General features: G+C 46.0%; 2 protein-coding genes across 3 annotated transcripts; both read right to left on the bottom strand.

The window, feature by feature from the left end:
* Positions 1 to 8717: 8717 nt before the first annotated feature.
* On the bottom strand, positions 8718 to 11348 carry LOC120646717 (cyclin-J18-like). Of its 2 annotated transcripts, XR_005664547.1 has the most exons (10): positions 11213 to 11348; positions 11033 to 11109; positions 10834 to 10951; positions 10635 to 10733; positions 10531 to 10548; positions 10363 to 10433; positions 9505 to 9631; positions 9353 to 9413; positions 9160 to 9254; positions 8718 to 9041 (listed from the first exon to the last, which is right to left on the bottom strand). XR_005664547.1 is itself a non-coding variant. In XM_039923157.1 (9 exons), exons 1-9 carry the CDS (start codon positions 11309 to 11311, stop codon positions 8999 to 9001), a joined length of 801 nt encoding a protein of 266 aa, XP_039779091.1. In that variant the 5' UTR covers positions 11312 to 11348; the 3' UTR covers positions 8718 to 8998. The 2 variants fall into 2 exon arrangements, 1 of the variants encoding a protein (XP_039779091.1); XM_039923157.1 differs by lacking the exon at positions 9160 to 9254 and having other exon boundaries at positions 8718 to 9129.
* A 746-nt stretch (positions 11349 to 12094) lies between these two features.
* On the bottom strand, positions 12095 to 12880 carry LOC120648858. The gene has a single exon (XM_039925502.1). It carries the CDS (start codon positions 12813 to 12815, stop codon positions 12168 to 12170), a length of 648 nt encoding a protein of 215 aa, XP_039781436.1. The 5' UTR covers positions 12816 to 12880; the 3' UTR covers positions 12095 to 12167.
* Between the last annotated feature and the right edge of the window lie 405 nt (positions 12881 to 13285).

Below are 13285 nucleotides of genomic sequence, written 5' to 3'. Positions count from 1 at the left end.
TGGATCGAGGAATGAGAAACAGTGAACAACATTTGAGATGGATTTTTACATTGTGAGGACGGAAATATTTCCCGTTCCCGTCCACGAAACTGCTTTCCCGGAACGTGGGGGCGTTCCATGTTCCCGGGGACTATGGTCCAGAACAAAAACCCAATTGGAATGAGGGAGCTTCTCCCATTTATTTCCTACTAGCATTGAATTGGTTCTATAAATTACCATATTTTAAATGGACAAAAATAAATTCCAAAATTTATGTACAAATGAATTTATGCTTTCGGAAGAAAATTTGTAGGTAGCTAAGTAAATGCTATAACATTATTGTTCAGTTTTAAATGAGACAATGACTTGCTTATGGATTTGGTGAGAAAAAAAATGCGCACATAATTGGTTTAGGGGGGGGGGGGGGGTGAGAAAGAATCTACAGGTTACATGCCAGCAATTCCATGGAGCCATGGAAGCAAGACATCTACCTCTGGATGAGATCAGTGAAATTTTCGTGTGCCTTCAAATTTTGCCAAGTAGTCCAACCAAACACGGCTAGTACTTTAGATGGACCACTTTGCTGCATCTTACACTTCAAGCTACACTAAAAGTAAGTCCAATGGTCCAGCATTTTGCATCTCGTGTGTGCGATCTGAACCGTCCAAGTTTATCGACCAAAGCATCACGCTTGATTGTAAACTAGATCTGCAATGCGCATAAGAACAACCCCAATGAGTACTAAATGATGGCCACTCTTTGTTTTTTTTTCAGCCGGTTCGACAGTTTCTGCCGACCATTAGGCAATAATCACATACAAGGAGTATAACATATACGTAGATAAGAGTTGACCCAAATATTCTCTCTTCTTGAAAGTTTACTAGTCCCTGTAACTACTAGAATGATTCTGAACCTACAAATTCCACATGCACACAGTATAAAGATTAAGGAGCCATGCCCTGATGCCATGTGATGCTGAGGTCAACCTCTCAATAGATTAGGAAAGGCCACTGAGCTGAGAAAGTTTAAAGGCATCTTAAACAAGGCAGTACTGGATCTAGATTCCAGGAGCATTGGTCCTTCCATTCCTGCCCCTTTTTCAGGCTCCTCACACAGTCACATTGAGGTGCACACAAACTGCCAAGTGTTACTTGCATTGTTCTCCAATATGTGCAGTTTCTGCACTACACACATGGTGGTCTATTGCTCTCTTACATTAAACCATACAATGAAGTTTGAAGCATTTATGATTTTTTTTCTCTTGCAAGTTTCTCAAACAAAAAAAAATCTCATGCCTGTTTTCTTCATCAGAAAGCATCAAAACAAGGTCATGTGTAGCTACAGCGGAAAGGTGAGGTGTCTGTGTTTCTGCCAAAAGGACAATCTCATGGGAGGGTGCGATGCCAAGATTGATATTCACTCTGTTCGCTGTTTGGTTCCTCCAGCCAGCCAACAATATTTTTTTTTCACACAGCTCCAGCACCAGTCTCCAGCCACCAGCCAGCCAACAGTATTTTTTTCTCACACCACTCTAGCGCCAGCCACCAGCACCAGCACAACGAACAGAGTGAAAACTCCGTTGCAGTGACATCTCTGGGGTGGTGCTACATTGCTACGCCATGGCCCTCTCTGTTTGCTCAAACGCACGGAACCTGATGTATGCGAAGTACTAAACTAGGATGGCAACGGGTATAAACCCGTCGGGTATCACTAACCCAAACCTGCACCCTCCAGAATAAAATCGCACTCGTTAAAAAACACATACCCGTCGCGGGTATGATTTCATGCCCGTACCCGTACCCGTGCGGGTTTTTTTTACCCGCGGGTTTCCCGTACCCGATAGAAGAAGCAACAAAATTTAATAGAAAACATAAACAAATACACAATGCATTATAGCCAAATGAGTCTATGAATAGGTAATCATCGATGGGAATAGAAGTACATGAGCCTAAGTCTCTCTTAGCATGTGATTGGATCTTATTTTGATACAAGACCTTGTGACATTAGTATTTTAGGTTATATATTGTCGGGTTTATTGTACCCACGGGTTTGCGGGTTTGGGTACTTGAAGAACAAACCCGCACCCGCAAACCCGACGGGTATGAAGTTTATCCCATTAAGAAACCCGTGGGTATAGAATTTAATCTATGCCCGCACCCTAAAGGAGCAAAAACCCATCGGGTTTTGGGTTTCGGGTACCCGTTGACATCCCTATACTGAACACTGAAGTAGGAGCTAGCACATGTTTATTTCATGCACATCGTGTCTTATCTTTTCTTTTCTTTTTCTTTAGGAGTTTAGTGTTTTTTTTAACATTGTTGTCTTTACGACAAATTTTAAGTCAGTAATCGGTACTGCAATTTGTGGTGCATGAGTTCACCAAATCTTGTCTTTTGGCGAACTAAAATCTGTATGCACTGGGGAACAAGGAATGAAAGGAATCATCATGGTAGTTGCACTGGGGAACAAGGAATGAAAGGACAAACGTACGTGCTGATGTGCACGCTTCCATGCTTTGGTTGCCTGGACAGTACTTTCTGGGAAAAAAAACTAATTGTGCTCCAATGATGAATTAATCTATGGGTTGTTAGGACAAATCTTGTTGATCACTATGTTCCCACATATCTTTTTTCATATATTTTATTAAATTATGTTGTGTATGTACCTCTTTCTGTTCACATCTACGTTGTTAGAAATGGTCTACAATAGAAGTGACTTTCAGGTACTATCATGTCAGTGCATGTATAACGATTTCAAATTTATGTCATGATTCCAATAATATTATCTACATCTCAGCTCGACCTAATCTCAAATTTGCGAGGTTATTAGCAGTTTAGGTTTCAGCAACTTAATTTGTGTGCATATTATTGCCAAATTGATCATTGTGCATGCCTACCACTTGCATAAGATAATTCATAAAATTCTGATGAAGTCATAAGATTGTGCAAGTAGTTTTGAAGACAAATGTACACGGCGACTTTTCCATTTCCAAACTAAACATGCTAAAAATTATTATTGATTAAATTTTCAAGATTTTGACCGGATCTTGTCTAATAAACATGTTTTTCCCTTCTACCAAATCACTGTGGGTTTACACATACACATACACATCCACTGCCAGTCTCCCTACTTTTTCTTCCATGTCGGGCCAAGATTGCCATCGCCTAAATCGGTTGCTGCAGAAGGAAGAAGAAACAAATGGCGTAGGCGTGTATTCCCTATCCGAAGTGTAGCTCTGTGCTGCAGATGAAGTACAGGGCAAGGCAACGTCGACCTCGAAAGGATCCTGCACCAAATCCCCATCATTGGGAGGTTGGCCTGGCTAAAAATTTGGGCTCAACTACTCGCCTTTGTATGCTGCCCAAATTTTCTCCCTGTTCCATCCATGATAAGCTCAAGGAAAGCCATCATTATTGGTGTAATTGGGACCCCTGCAAAGCAATCAACCACAATTCAGAGGCCCCAATCATTTGATTTGTTTGCTTAACAAATGATCCTTTCGTTATCTTTTCAAAGGACCCTCTTGTCCGTAATTCAAACCTAATTTACTCAAAAGCCTTTTCCTCTTGATTGGGGAAAACTTTATTGCAGATTTCAAATCGAATATCTTTAGACTGTAGCTGTCATTTTTGGCTACTGGTACCTCACTAGAAGCAGCAGATCTTGTGTCACTGTCAGCCACTTGCCACATTGCTACTATCACACTGGTAGCTAGGTCTGTAGTATATATGTAACACCCTGCCTCGCGGACAGTCCGCTCTGGGGCGGCGGACGGTTCGCCAAAGTAACGCCCAGATATTTATCTGGTTGTGGACCCGGTCGTCATCTCCTCCTTCCTCCTTTCCCCATGGATCAGTGACTCGCTCCGCTCGTCCGCTCGCTCCGCCGTCGCCCCCGTCCTTTGATCTCCCTCCGGCCCCCGTTCGTCGATTCCTTCCACGAGCACCATCCTTCCCTTGTCCTCCACCTCCCCCCTCACCTTCCCAAGCCTCACTCGAGCCTTCCCCAGCCGAAATCGGCCCTCCATCGCCGGCCGCCATGGGAGCACCGCCGGAGCTCCGCCCCTTCGCGTCGATTCGCTTCTACGGTCATCCTCCGCCCGAACCGACCGCGAGAATGGATTCGTGGTGAGTTACTTGTGCTCCCCGGCCTTTTTCCCCTTCTGTTGAGCGCCACCGCCGCCGGTGAACGACCGCCGCCGCACCTGCTGCCGCCTGTCGCGTGGTGTCAAAGAGGCGAACCGCGGACGGTCCGCCCAGGGGGCCGGACAGTCCGCCAGTAAGATTAGGGTGGGCCCAGAGACATCATTGGCTCTGGCGGGTCTCCAAAAGTGAACTGCGGACGGTCCGCCAAGGAGGGCCGGACAATCCGCAAGTTAGGTTAGAGTTTTTCTAGAAACGTTGTGTTTCTGGTGGTCTCGCGTAAATGAACCGCGGACGGTCCGCCAAGGAGGGCCGGACGGTCCGCCGGTAAGATTAGAAATTTGTCCAGAGACGTCGTTGTCTCTGGTGGATTGGCAGAGTGAACTGCGGAGGGTCCGCTAATGGGGAGCGGACAGTCCGCCGTAGAGCTTGAATTTCGTCCAGAGACGTTGTTGGTTCTGTTGACGTTAGCAAAGGTGTACTGCGGACAGTCCGCTACCGGATCGCGGGCAGTCCGCAGTATAGTTTTAAGTTTGTCCAGAGGCGTTGGTAGTTTGGTAGGTCGGCAGAGTTGAGTTGCGGACAGTCCGCTTCTGCATAGCGGACAGTCCGCCAACTAGTTCATTTTTTAGTATGATTCTTTTGTAAGTAAGGAATTTTAGCTGCACTAATTTGTGTCATATGCTTGTGCATTAATTGGCATTTCATATATATTCATGCATATGCATTATTGCACCTCATTTAGGTGCGCTAGATGTACACGTGTGGACGTGAAGCACGCGGTGTTGGAGTCGACCCACAAGACGGTGTTCGACGGATATCGCCAGAAGATGGAAGGACCCGCCGAAGCAACCAAAGACTCGACCCAAGGTCGGAAGGGCCCAAGGCCTTAATAGCATTAACACTGGCTTAGTGTTACCCCAGGCAAGCCCCGGTGCACATCCTATTAATTTAAATTATGACACATATATATGTATTTATTACTTGTGCATTACGTTTAGGAGTTGTTTGAAACCCTAGTTGCATGAACCCTAGGTTTCCTTGAGTTGTACTAGTATGTATAGGACGATAGAAATGCTATGCTAGATAGGGTTCGGTAGAAGTCGAGCAATTTTTGGTTACTCGCGAGATATAGGATAGTTTTATGTTTCCATTTATGAGTTACTCATCTTGGGATGAAAGTCTTGGAATGAAAGAAAGAATATAATCTGAGACCGGGCGGGCGGGATAGGTGTAGTTCCGCCTGTGTCGGTTAAGGACCGAGCCGTTGTTGGCCCTGTTGATCATGTTTTAACTGTACTAACCGCATGCCGGGAGTAGGAGATAGTCGAAACCGGTAAGCCGAGTACTGCCTCACCTCGAAAGTACAGGACTCCACCTCACCTCCTGGGGTAGTCGAGTAGTCGCGGAGAAATGGGGATGCATATGTTTACTTTTGGTGGTCTCACGTTGAGCTCGGCTGACCATATGATGGTGGGGCGGTCCTGTAGTTCGAGACGGAGAGAGGAAAGGTCGGTGCGTGGGGTCCGATGGGGCTTTTGCGTGCCGTGTTGGTTAGGTCCACCTTGCAAGGTTAAATCGAATCGATTCGCCGTCAGTCGCTCTCGGACATGGGCACCTTGATCACCGAGTCGCAGCGTAGTAATATGAGATGAAACATGGATTATTTTATATATGTTGATTCTACTTTGAATTGTGCTTAATGTTCTACCATGTTTGATCTAGATGGTTTATGCAAATATTAGATCATGGTTAATCTATATAGAACCTGGAGCAAAAATCTTGAAAATAAGGATTCACTTTTAGACGCTTTTCTGCAAAATAAACCACCAGCCAAAAACTTTGCATGTCTAGATATGTGGGCTATGTATACCCGGAGTCGGGTAAGTCTTGTTGAGTATTAGTTGCTCAGGGTATGTTGTTTACCCTATTTCAGGTTTAGGAGCTAACTAGGTTTCACATCGGTGGGCTCGATGTGACGTCTTGTCTTCACGTCTCGGTAGTCCTCGACTTATTTCGTTTGATTTATTATTCTCTAGTAAAAATGCTCTGTAAGTTAGTTTCTCTTCCGCTGCTATCTTTCTTTTGTATATTTTAAACTTAAAGCTTTTAATTTTATTTACCATTTTTGTGAGATTGTATCATTGCTGGTACCTTCTGCGCTCGCCTTCGTGCGAGACATCTGGTGTGTTTCGATCGGCCTGTGGGTTGGAAACAACCTGTCAAGTTACACTTAATTAAGCTAATGTGTCAAATGATAGTGGTTACGCTTAATTAAGCGTTTTAACTCGGCGGGTCTGTCACAATATACATACATGTATATGCATGGAATTTACACTTGGGAGAATCAAAGTACAGGTCAAAAGAGAAAATGAAAGAAATCTGACTGCCTAACTGCTTCGATAAACCTTTCAAAAAAATTCAGATAAACCTCCATGTCGCCAGCTGCAGGTGGTTCGTGGAATTATCGGCATGACAACGAGAAAGCTCTGGAAAAAAAAAACATGCATATGTATCTATCTGCTCCCTTTTGCAATGATTAGTACATAATTCAGACAGTTCAGAGCTTGAGAACAATTCGTTGGATATCGTAGTTACATTTCTTCTGCAGCGGTCAATCATTAGATGATCATCCATTTGTGGATGGGAGGTGAGTTTTTTATTTTATTTTGCTTGTTTGCAGTAGGTTTAAAGTATGAGCCTGCAACCAGCTAACACATGCAGAGGCAGTTCAGATAAACCAGTAGAGGCCTTTTCTTTTATCACACACAACACAAGCATGCAATGGGAGGTTAGTTACAGGCTACGCCTGTCAGCTAAGTTTCTTGCATTGTAATACATGCAGGAAGTGAAGCACCTCAACACCTTACTTCCACCACAATATGCAGGCTCTAAGTTGCAATCACTTTGCTTAACAATTGAAGTTGCATTTCCTGGTAAGAAATTCCTTTATATAAAAAAACTCATAAATCCTAAATTATATACACTTATTAGATCTCTTAATTGAAGATAACAGAAGAGTGCAATACCACCAATAAGAAATCAGCGCTCGCAGTCCAAGGAATATCTACAGTACCATACCAGTTCTATCGACATTCAGAGAATGGGATGGATATAAACATGAAAAGGAGCTAGCAAGCAAGTAGGGCGAATGGGAAATCATATATCTTTTTCTCAAAGACTAACCGTACAGACACTATAGTACTCTTAACAGAATCCATCAAAGTCATGGCTTTAACACACTGCTAACCTAACAATATCGGGGTTTTTTTTTTTAAAAAAAAGGCAGACTTGTCAATGCTTCCGAGGTTAAACAACCCATCAACATAAGGATGGGATTATCCTAGGTTTTACTTTACTTCACTGCTACCTTCCAAGCTAACATGAACACATTTCGGATGTCATTGAGCCTACAAAAGACCAAATCCTAAGGTTAGATTAGGGCATTAGGCACTAGGCCGTGATGGTTTATTCCTCCTGTAAACACAAAGCATACGCTACAGATTAGAGAATCTAGGCCATAGACTGAGCCAACCGACCAAGCAAAGATTACGAAAGACGAAAGCGTTTTATTTGACTGAAAACCTAAGATTAGGCCTAGACCAATAAGTTATGATGGTTTATTTGACTAAAACCGAGCCCGTTTAGCATGAAAATCTCATGCCCGAAGCTACTCGGCTCAAGCTCTTCACCCTGTAAAATAAAAATGAAAAAGAAAAGAAAAGCAGAAAGCTGAGATCGACGCACGAGCTGCAGAGGCGTACACGTGTGGCCCTTGCTGCCGATCTGCCGGCTCCAGCTTCAGGTGCTCCGTCCCCATCGCGCAACGAGAATGATCGCTTTGGAAGCTGCTTTTGCGCTTTCCCTTTCTCCTCTGCGAACCAAGTGCTCTGGTTGGTGGCTCCGGTTTAAGGATGGTGAAGCGGACGTCATCGCTGGAGCAGAGATCGGACTGAGCGAGGCGACGCTGATGAGTGATGTGAAATTCTGAAGAAAACCCAGGGGATATTGGTTGGTTCAAGCCTTTTAAATCACTTCAGTTTGATGCAATATTTGTATACAGCAAACAACAGAATCAGGGGGAGGGGGTAGCTATTTTTTAAATTCTTTCTTGGGTTCAGACTGCACTTGGAATTCTGGATCAAAAGCTCCAAGCATGGCATCAACGTAAACAAATTGCAAGTTGCATGCGTGGACAGGGACTTGGCACCAGAAGCTCATCAGCTCAAGGATAGCCGTCAGCCTGTCGCCCGTCACGACCTATTGGTTGGTTAGGGGACTTCAAGCTCGGCTTGCATTGGTGACTGGTCAATGAACTCGAAGACATGTTTGCTTGTGGTGTTCATTTGCACGGGAGTATCTGACGGTGCCCCGTTGTACACTGTGGCGATACTCTGAACCACACTCATCAACCACTCCTTGGAGGCTTGGACCCCCCATGTATGGTCTCTGTTGGATGATTCAGAAGGCCTTGACTCTTGTGCACCAGTCTTTCCTTTCGATTAGGAAAACAAACAGATATTTTGAGTATCACAGCCGATCTCAGTGAGAGCTGATGGGCCATCTGTATATTGATATGCAATCTACTTTAGAAACTTGCATGAATACATTCCCTCAGCATATTCCATTACTTTGACATGTCATCACTGTATCCAATACAGAGTTCCATTGCGAAATGCTTGTGTGTATATTCCTTTAATCATCATATAGTTCAGTTCACAGGGCTATTCAGGACATCTTAATCTTGAACCGCTGGACAAAATGAGCTGAAGTGTCTTATACAGGAATGTATCTTCTGTACTCAGTTTGATGGCGTTACTACTTCACAACTCAAAGGCAAAACTGACGGACATTCTTGTGCTCTACACATCACATATTCACAATAAACATCTGACGTCGAAATCTCCCTTGTCCTTCTCCCTGATCCCATCCGGTTTGAGCACATGCAGGAGAATTGTCAGAACAATCTTCATGATTTCCTCCTCATCATGCGATGTAGCAAACTTGACTGCAAAATGCAGTTGTTTTAATGGGTTACCTCATAGGCCTATCCATTAAATACGCCTTGTTAAAATTTACTACTACATGAACAGCTGGTCTTGATTGAGGTAGCAATAAATTAATACTCTTTGGCTGGATAGAAAATATGTGCAAAAATATTAATATTATTCATTTTCTTCCAAATGGATAGAAAATATTATATCATATATAAATAAACTGGAGTTGCTTACCCCAAGGAAGGATTGGAAACTCCCATGTCTGCTTAGGAACTGATATAGCATATGCAGCAACCTGAAAAGGAATGAAACAATTTTGTGTCAGGCATTAATTTGGTGGCAGCTCTTTCCAAAATATGTGTAATATAGGAATGCAGAATACATACAAGAGTTGAAGCAGCAAGCGAGCGGGGAGAGTTAAAAAGTAAAGAGGTATCTTCATTCTCATACAGAATATCCAAAATTTCCATGCACACATCCAGATCCAAAAGATCACCTAATTTTGATATTTCCCTGTCAGTGAAAGAAAAAATAATGAATAATTTAATTGCAAGTATAAATTTATGTTTATTTAAACCAAGTCAACAACTAGAAAATAGTAGCCGTATTATATTTTATCCTATAACACAGCTGTCCAAGTCCAGTTATGGTCCTATCAATATGTCCAGTTATGGTGATATACTACTAGTAGTAGTAACACATGCTTACTGATAATTCCTGTGACCTTTAGTTTGTAGGATTAGTAAAACTGTAAAGATATGGCAAAGATAAGTCATCCAATACAGGGGTTTAGGGGATTTTTCTGATTATCCAACAACCCCTTCTTTAGTTTTTCATATTGTCATTCACTTGTGACAGCAAGTCAAAAGGTATTTTCCTGATAAGATATATGACATGAGATTATTTCCACTAATGTGTCCCATTTCAGCACTACACAGGCTGCACTAAGAACTGCTATAAAGAGCTACACAGACTTTAGAGATGAGACATTTCATCACCGGGGGTGAGAAGACTAAATCTGGCATATTTTCACCTGTCTGATGTAGTGATGTGCAATGCCAATTGCTTGAATATTGAAATTGCAAAAAGGTGGATTTAGAGATGAGACATTTCATCACTTTAATGGTGATGCACAACCAAAAAAAAGTCATGCATACACTCCAATCATTCCCATTTTGATGTTTCGTGGCTTTGCCTTTAACAAAGTCAGCAATTAGTTATGGATGAGAAACAATCCAAATGACCTGAAATGGATGAGAAGCTCCTCCAGATATATGAAAGCAATCCTTGAAGATCCAATATTATGCTCCACTACCTGAAAATCCAACAACACATAAAAAGAATATAGCATTTTTGTTGGTCGAATCGATTTAGTTAACTACTGTCAGGTAATAATCTTAGCCAGGCTTTACCTCCATGAACACCAATTCCTGTGGCATTACAGCAAACACCTTCCGTCACAACACCGACACGTAAGCAGTCAAAAGAAGGAAGAAATAGTTTATCATGAACTCACAGCATCTGCGAAGTCTCGGCACGTGAAATGCTGGTCGGCGATGATGCGATCGCCCAACGCTTTGAGGCTCTTCACTGACAGCGGCCTCAGATCGTGGATCTTAACGAAGAATTGCACGGATCGGAGAAAAGCAATCAAGGTGATACTACCGCTCACGACAAGCAAGCGTTCGATCAAGGAAAGACTCGCAATGCCTCACCTTGCTGGCGATCCAAACTGCGACGAGCGCGAAGAGCTCCAGGTTGCTGTCCCTCAGAGGCTCGAGAAGCCAGGACCTCACGGCTCGCCCGCTTCGCGCGCCGTAGAACCCCATCTTCCTGACGCGACCAGGCCTAGAAATAAGAACAAAACCGTCCCCCAGACCCAGAGAAAAAAAAAATCGGAGAATGGTGGGTCACCTCGGGAGCGCGGGGAGGAAGCGGCCGGCGAAGAACGCGAGCGCGGAGTACTTGACGATGGGGCGGAGATCGAGCCGCTGCGTGGAGATCACGGAGGTAGCAGCTGAGGTCTAGCTCCGTCGGGGAGTCCCGGTTGCTGGGTTGGGGAACGGACAACAGAGCGCATGGGACAGTGAGCACCTTGGAGGCGTGGAGGAGGAACTGAAGGAGGTGGAGGCGCCTGGCTGAACCCGGCCACGCGCTGGCCGCCGCCGCCGCGTCGTCCTCCTCGACTTCCATTCTGACGCGCGAGACAGGCAAGGGGAGTAACTGCCAGGTGACGTCGGCGCAGAGAGAGAGAGAGAGAGAGAGAGAGAGAGAGAGAGCGGGAGCGGCGAAGAGGCCGATCAGACCGTGGTGTGAAGCGGCCCAGGTGGAAGGGGGTGCGGCCCACTCGTCCATCGGGGCGGATTTTTCATGCCGCATTACAGCCCAGTGTATGTTTCCTAACGAAACGGGTGAAAACTATTTTCTTCATTTCTTTCATGTTTTTATAAGTATAAGTATAAACTATTTTTATATGCTTTTCTTTTAGGTTGGGAGTTGGGAGTTTCCCATGCTAAGGAGTGAAATAATTGAATTTCCAGAGCCGCTTGGATTCTTTTTATCCTTTCTCTGTTGATGAATGATTTTATTTTTCTATACTACTGTGACAACTTTTTTCATTCAAAATTTCAAACGGAGTTCGAAATCCATCTATCAAGCTGCCACATCAAGGAAACAGATGGGGATCCGCCATGACATGCACCGCGGTCTCGCCCTCGACAATCTGGATTCTCGACGCACCAGAGTTCACGGTTGTGTAACAAGTAAATAATTAAACAACGAATATATTGTTTTTTTTTTGAGAATTTTGCGAATGTAGTGTGCATAGGGGTAGTAAAGGTCTTAAATTTTGACTTACATTCTCTAAAGGCCGGATTCTGATCTTATACAATTTTAAACTAAAAATATATAAGGTTTAACTTGAATCGTGAAGAGACCATTAAGGCCATGTTTATTACCACCCCTAATTGTGCATTGTCCTGCAAATTCCGCTTCAGAACAAACAAAGAAACGCAGAAGCAGAACCATGTGTCCATGTCTGATGGCTCGATCAACCGTGAGATCCCACCGCGAACGAGCGCTCGAACTCGGCATCCATGAGGACGCCCGCCACGACGTGCACCACGGTCTCGCCCCTGACGATGTCGGTGCACTCGGCCCGCACGCCATTGACGACGAGCGCCCCGCTCGCGGCGTCCCGGGAGGCGCGGATCCTCAGCCCGGACACGGAGTCCAGGAGGCGCGCCGCCCCGCGCGGCGGCACGTCCGCGGCGAGCAGGCGCTGGGGCACCGCGGAGAAGCCCAGCACGCGGGAGAGGACGGCGGAGGTGCTGTCGTCGTCGCCCTCGGCGGCGGCGGCGCTGGCGTTGGACCCCCGCAGCTTGAGGACGCGGCGGAAGGAGTCGGGCGACGGCACGAAGACGGTGAAGGGGAGGTCCCTGGGGAGCATGGACACCATCGCGTCGCCGAGCTCCCCGAGACCCGCGTCGCCGCAGCGAGGCGGCCCCGTGGAGGAGGAGGAGGATCTTCCGCCGCCACTGGCGAGGCGGGACGAGGGCGCCGGCGGAGTGGAGGTGGAGAGGAGCACGAGGGCGAGGAAGATGAGCGTGGACGCGGAAGCGATGGCCACGGCGAGGAGGCGCGGCTGCGCGCTGGCTGGGGAGAGCCTCCGCTTCCTCCTCGCCGGCGTCCTGTTCATCTGCTGCGATCAGGATAGGCGGCAGATCGAGGAAGCCGAGACTCTGGAACTGGAAGCGCGCGCGGTGCCAGCGTTGCTGCCTGTTGCTTGCCGGGGTGGTTACTGGCTGCCATTGACGGCTGCATCCGCACGTTCCGCTGCTGCAGGCGCGCTCATCGATCACGGCGTTGTTTAGAGTTTTCGTACGCTCTAGACTTCCAAGCAAGAGAGACGCGGCAGCTGGGCGTGAGGAGAGGAAGCAAACGGCTCGGGGAATGGGCGCGGCGCGAACGGACACGCCGGATCCGGCTTGCGCGTTCCCGAGGTCCTCTCAGTCTCAGTACAGACACGGGCGGTGCTTGCTTGGGCCGTCAGGGCGTGTGACTCAACCTGACTGAGTGGGCCGTGGCCGGGAGCCCGGAAGGCGGCGCATCCCTTATTTTTCTGGGTCGCTCGGGTGCTGCTGGACAGGCCCGCGTTTCTCGCCGCGG

Source organism: Panicum virgatum, chromosome 9K (genome assembly GCF_016808335.1).
Source record: "Panicum virgatum strain AP13 chromosome 9K, P.virgatum_v5, whole genome shotgun sequence".
Taxonomy (NCBI): Eukaryota; Viridiplantae; Streptophyta; class Magnoliopsida; order Poales; family Poaceae; genus Panicum; species Panicum virgatum.
Note: the sequence above shows the minus strand (reverse complement) of the source record. Positions and strands in the feature narration are given on the sequence as shown.

Excerpts from the sequence above, each read along its gene's own strand:
- LOC120646717 (XM_039923157.1), bottom strand. The coding sequence starts at position 11,311 with ATGGAAGTCGAGGAGGACGACGCGGCGGCGGCGGCCAGCGCGTGGCCG. Across the intron at positions 10,734-10,833 it reads CAGTTTGGATCGCCAGCAAG|ATCCACGATCTGAGGCCGCT; the intron begins GTGAGGCATTGC and ends TTCTTCGTTAAG. Across the intron at positions 9,632-10,362 it reads GAGCTTCTCATCCATTTCAG|GGAAATATCAAAATTAGGTG; the intron begins GTCATTTGGATT and ends TTTCACTGACAG.
- LOC120648858 (XM_039925502.1), bottom strand. The coding sequence starts at position 12,815 with ATGAACAGGACGCCGGCGAGGAGGAAGCGGAGGCTCTCCCCAGCCAGC.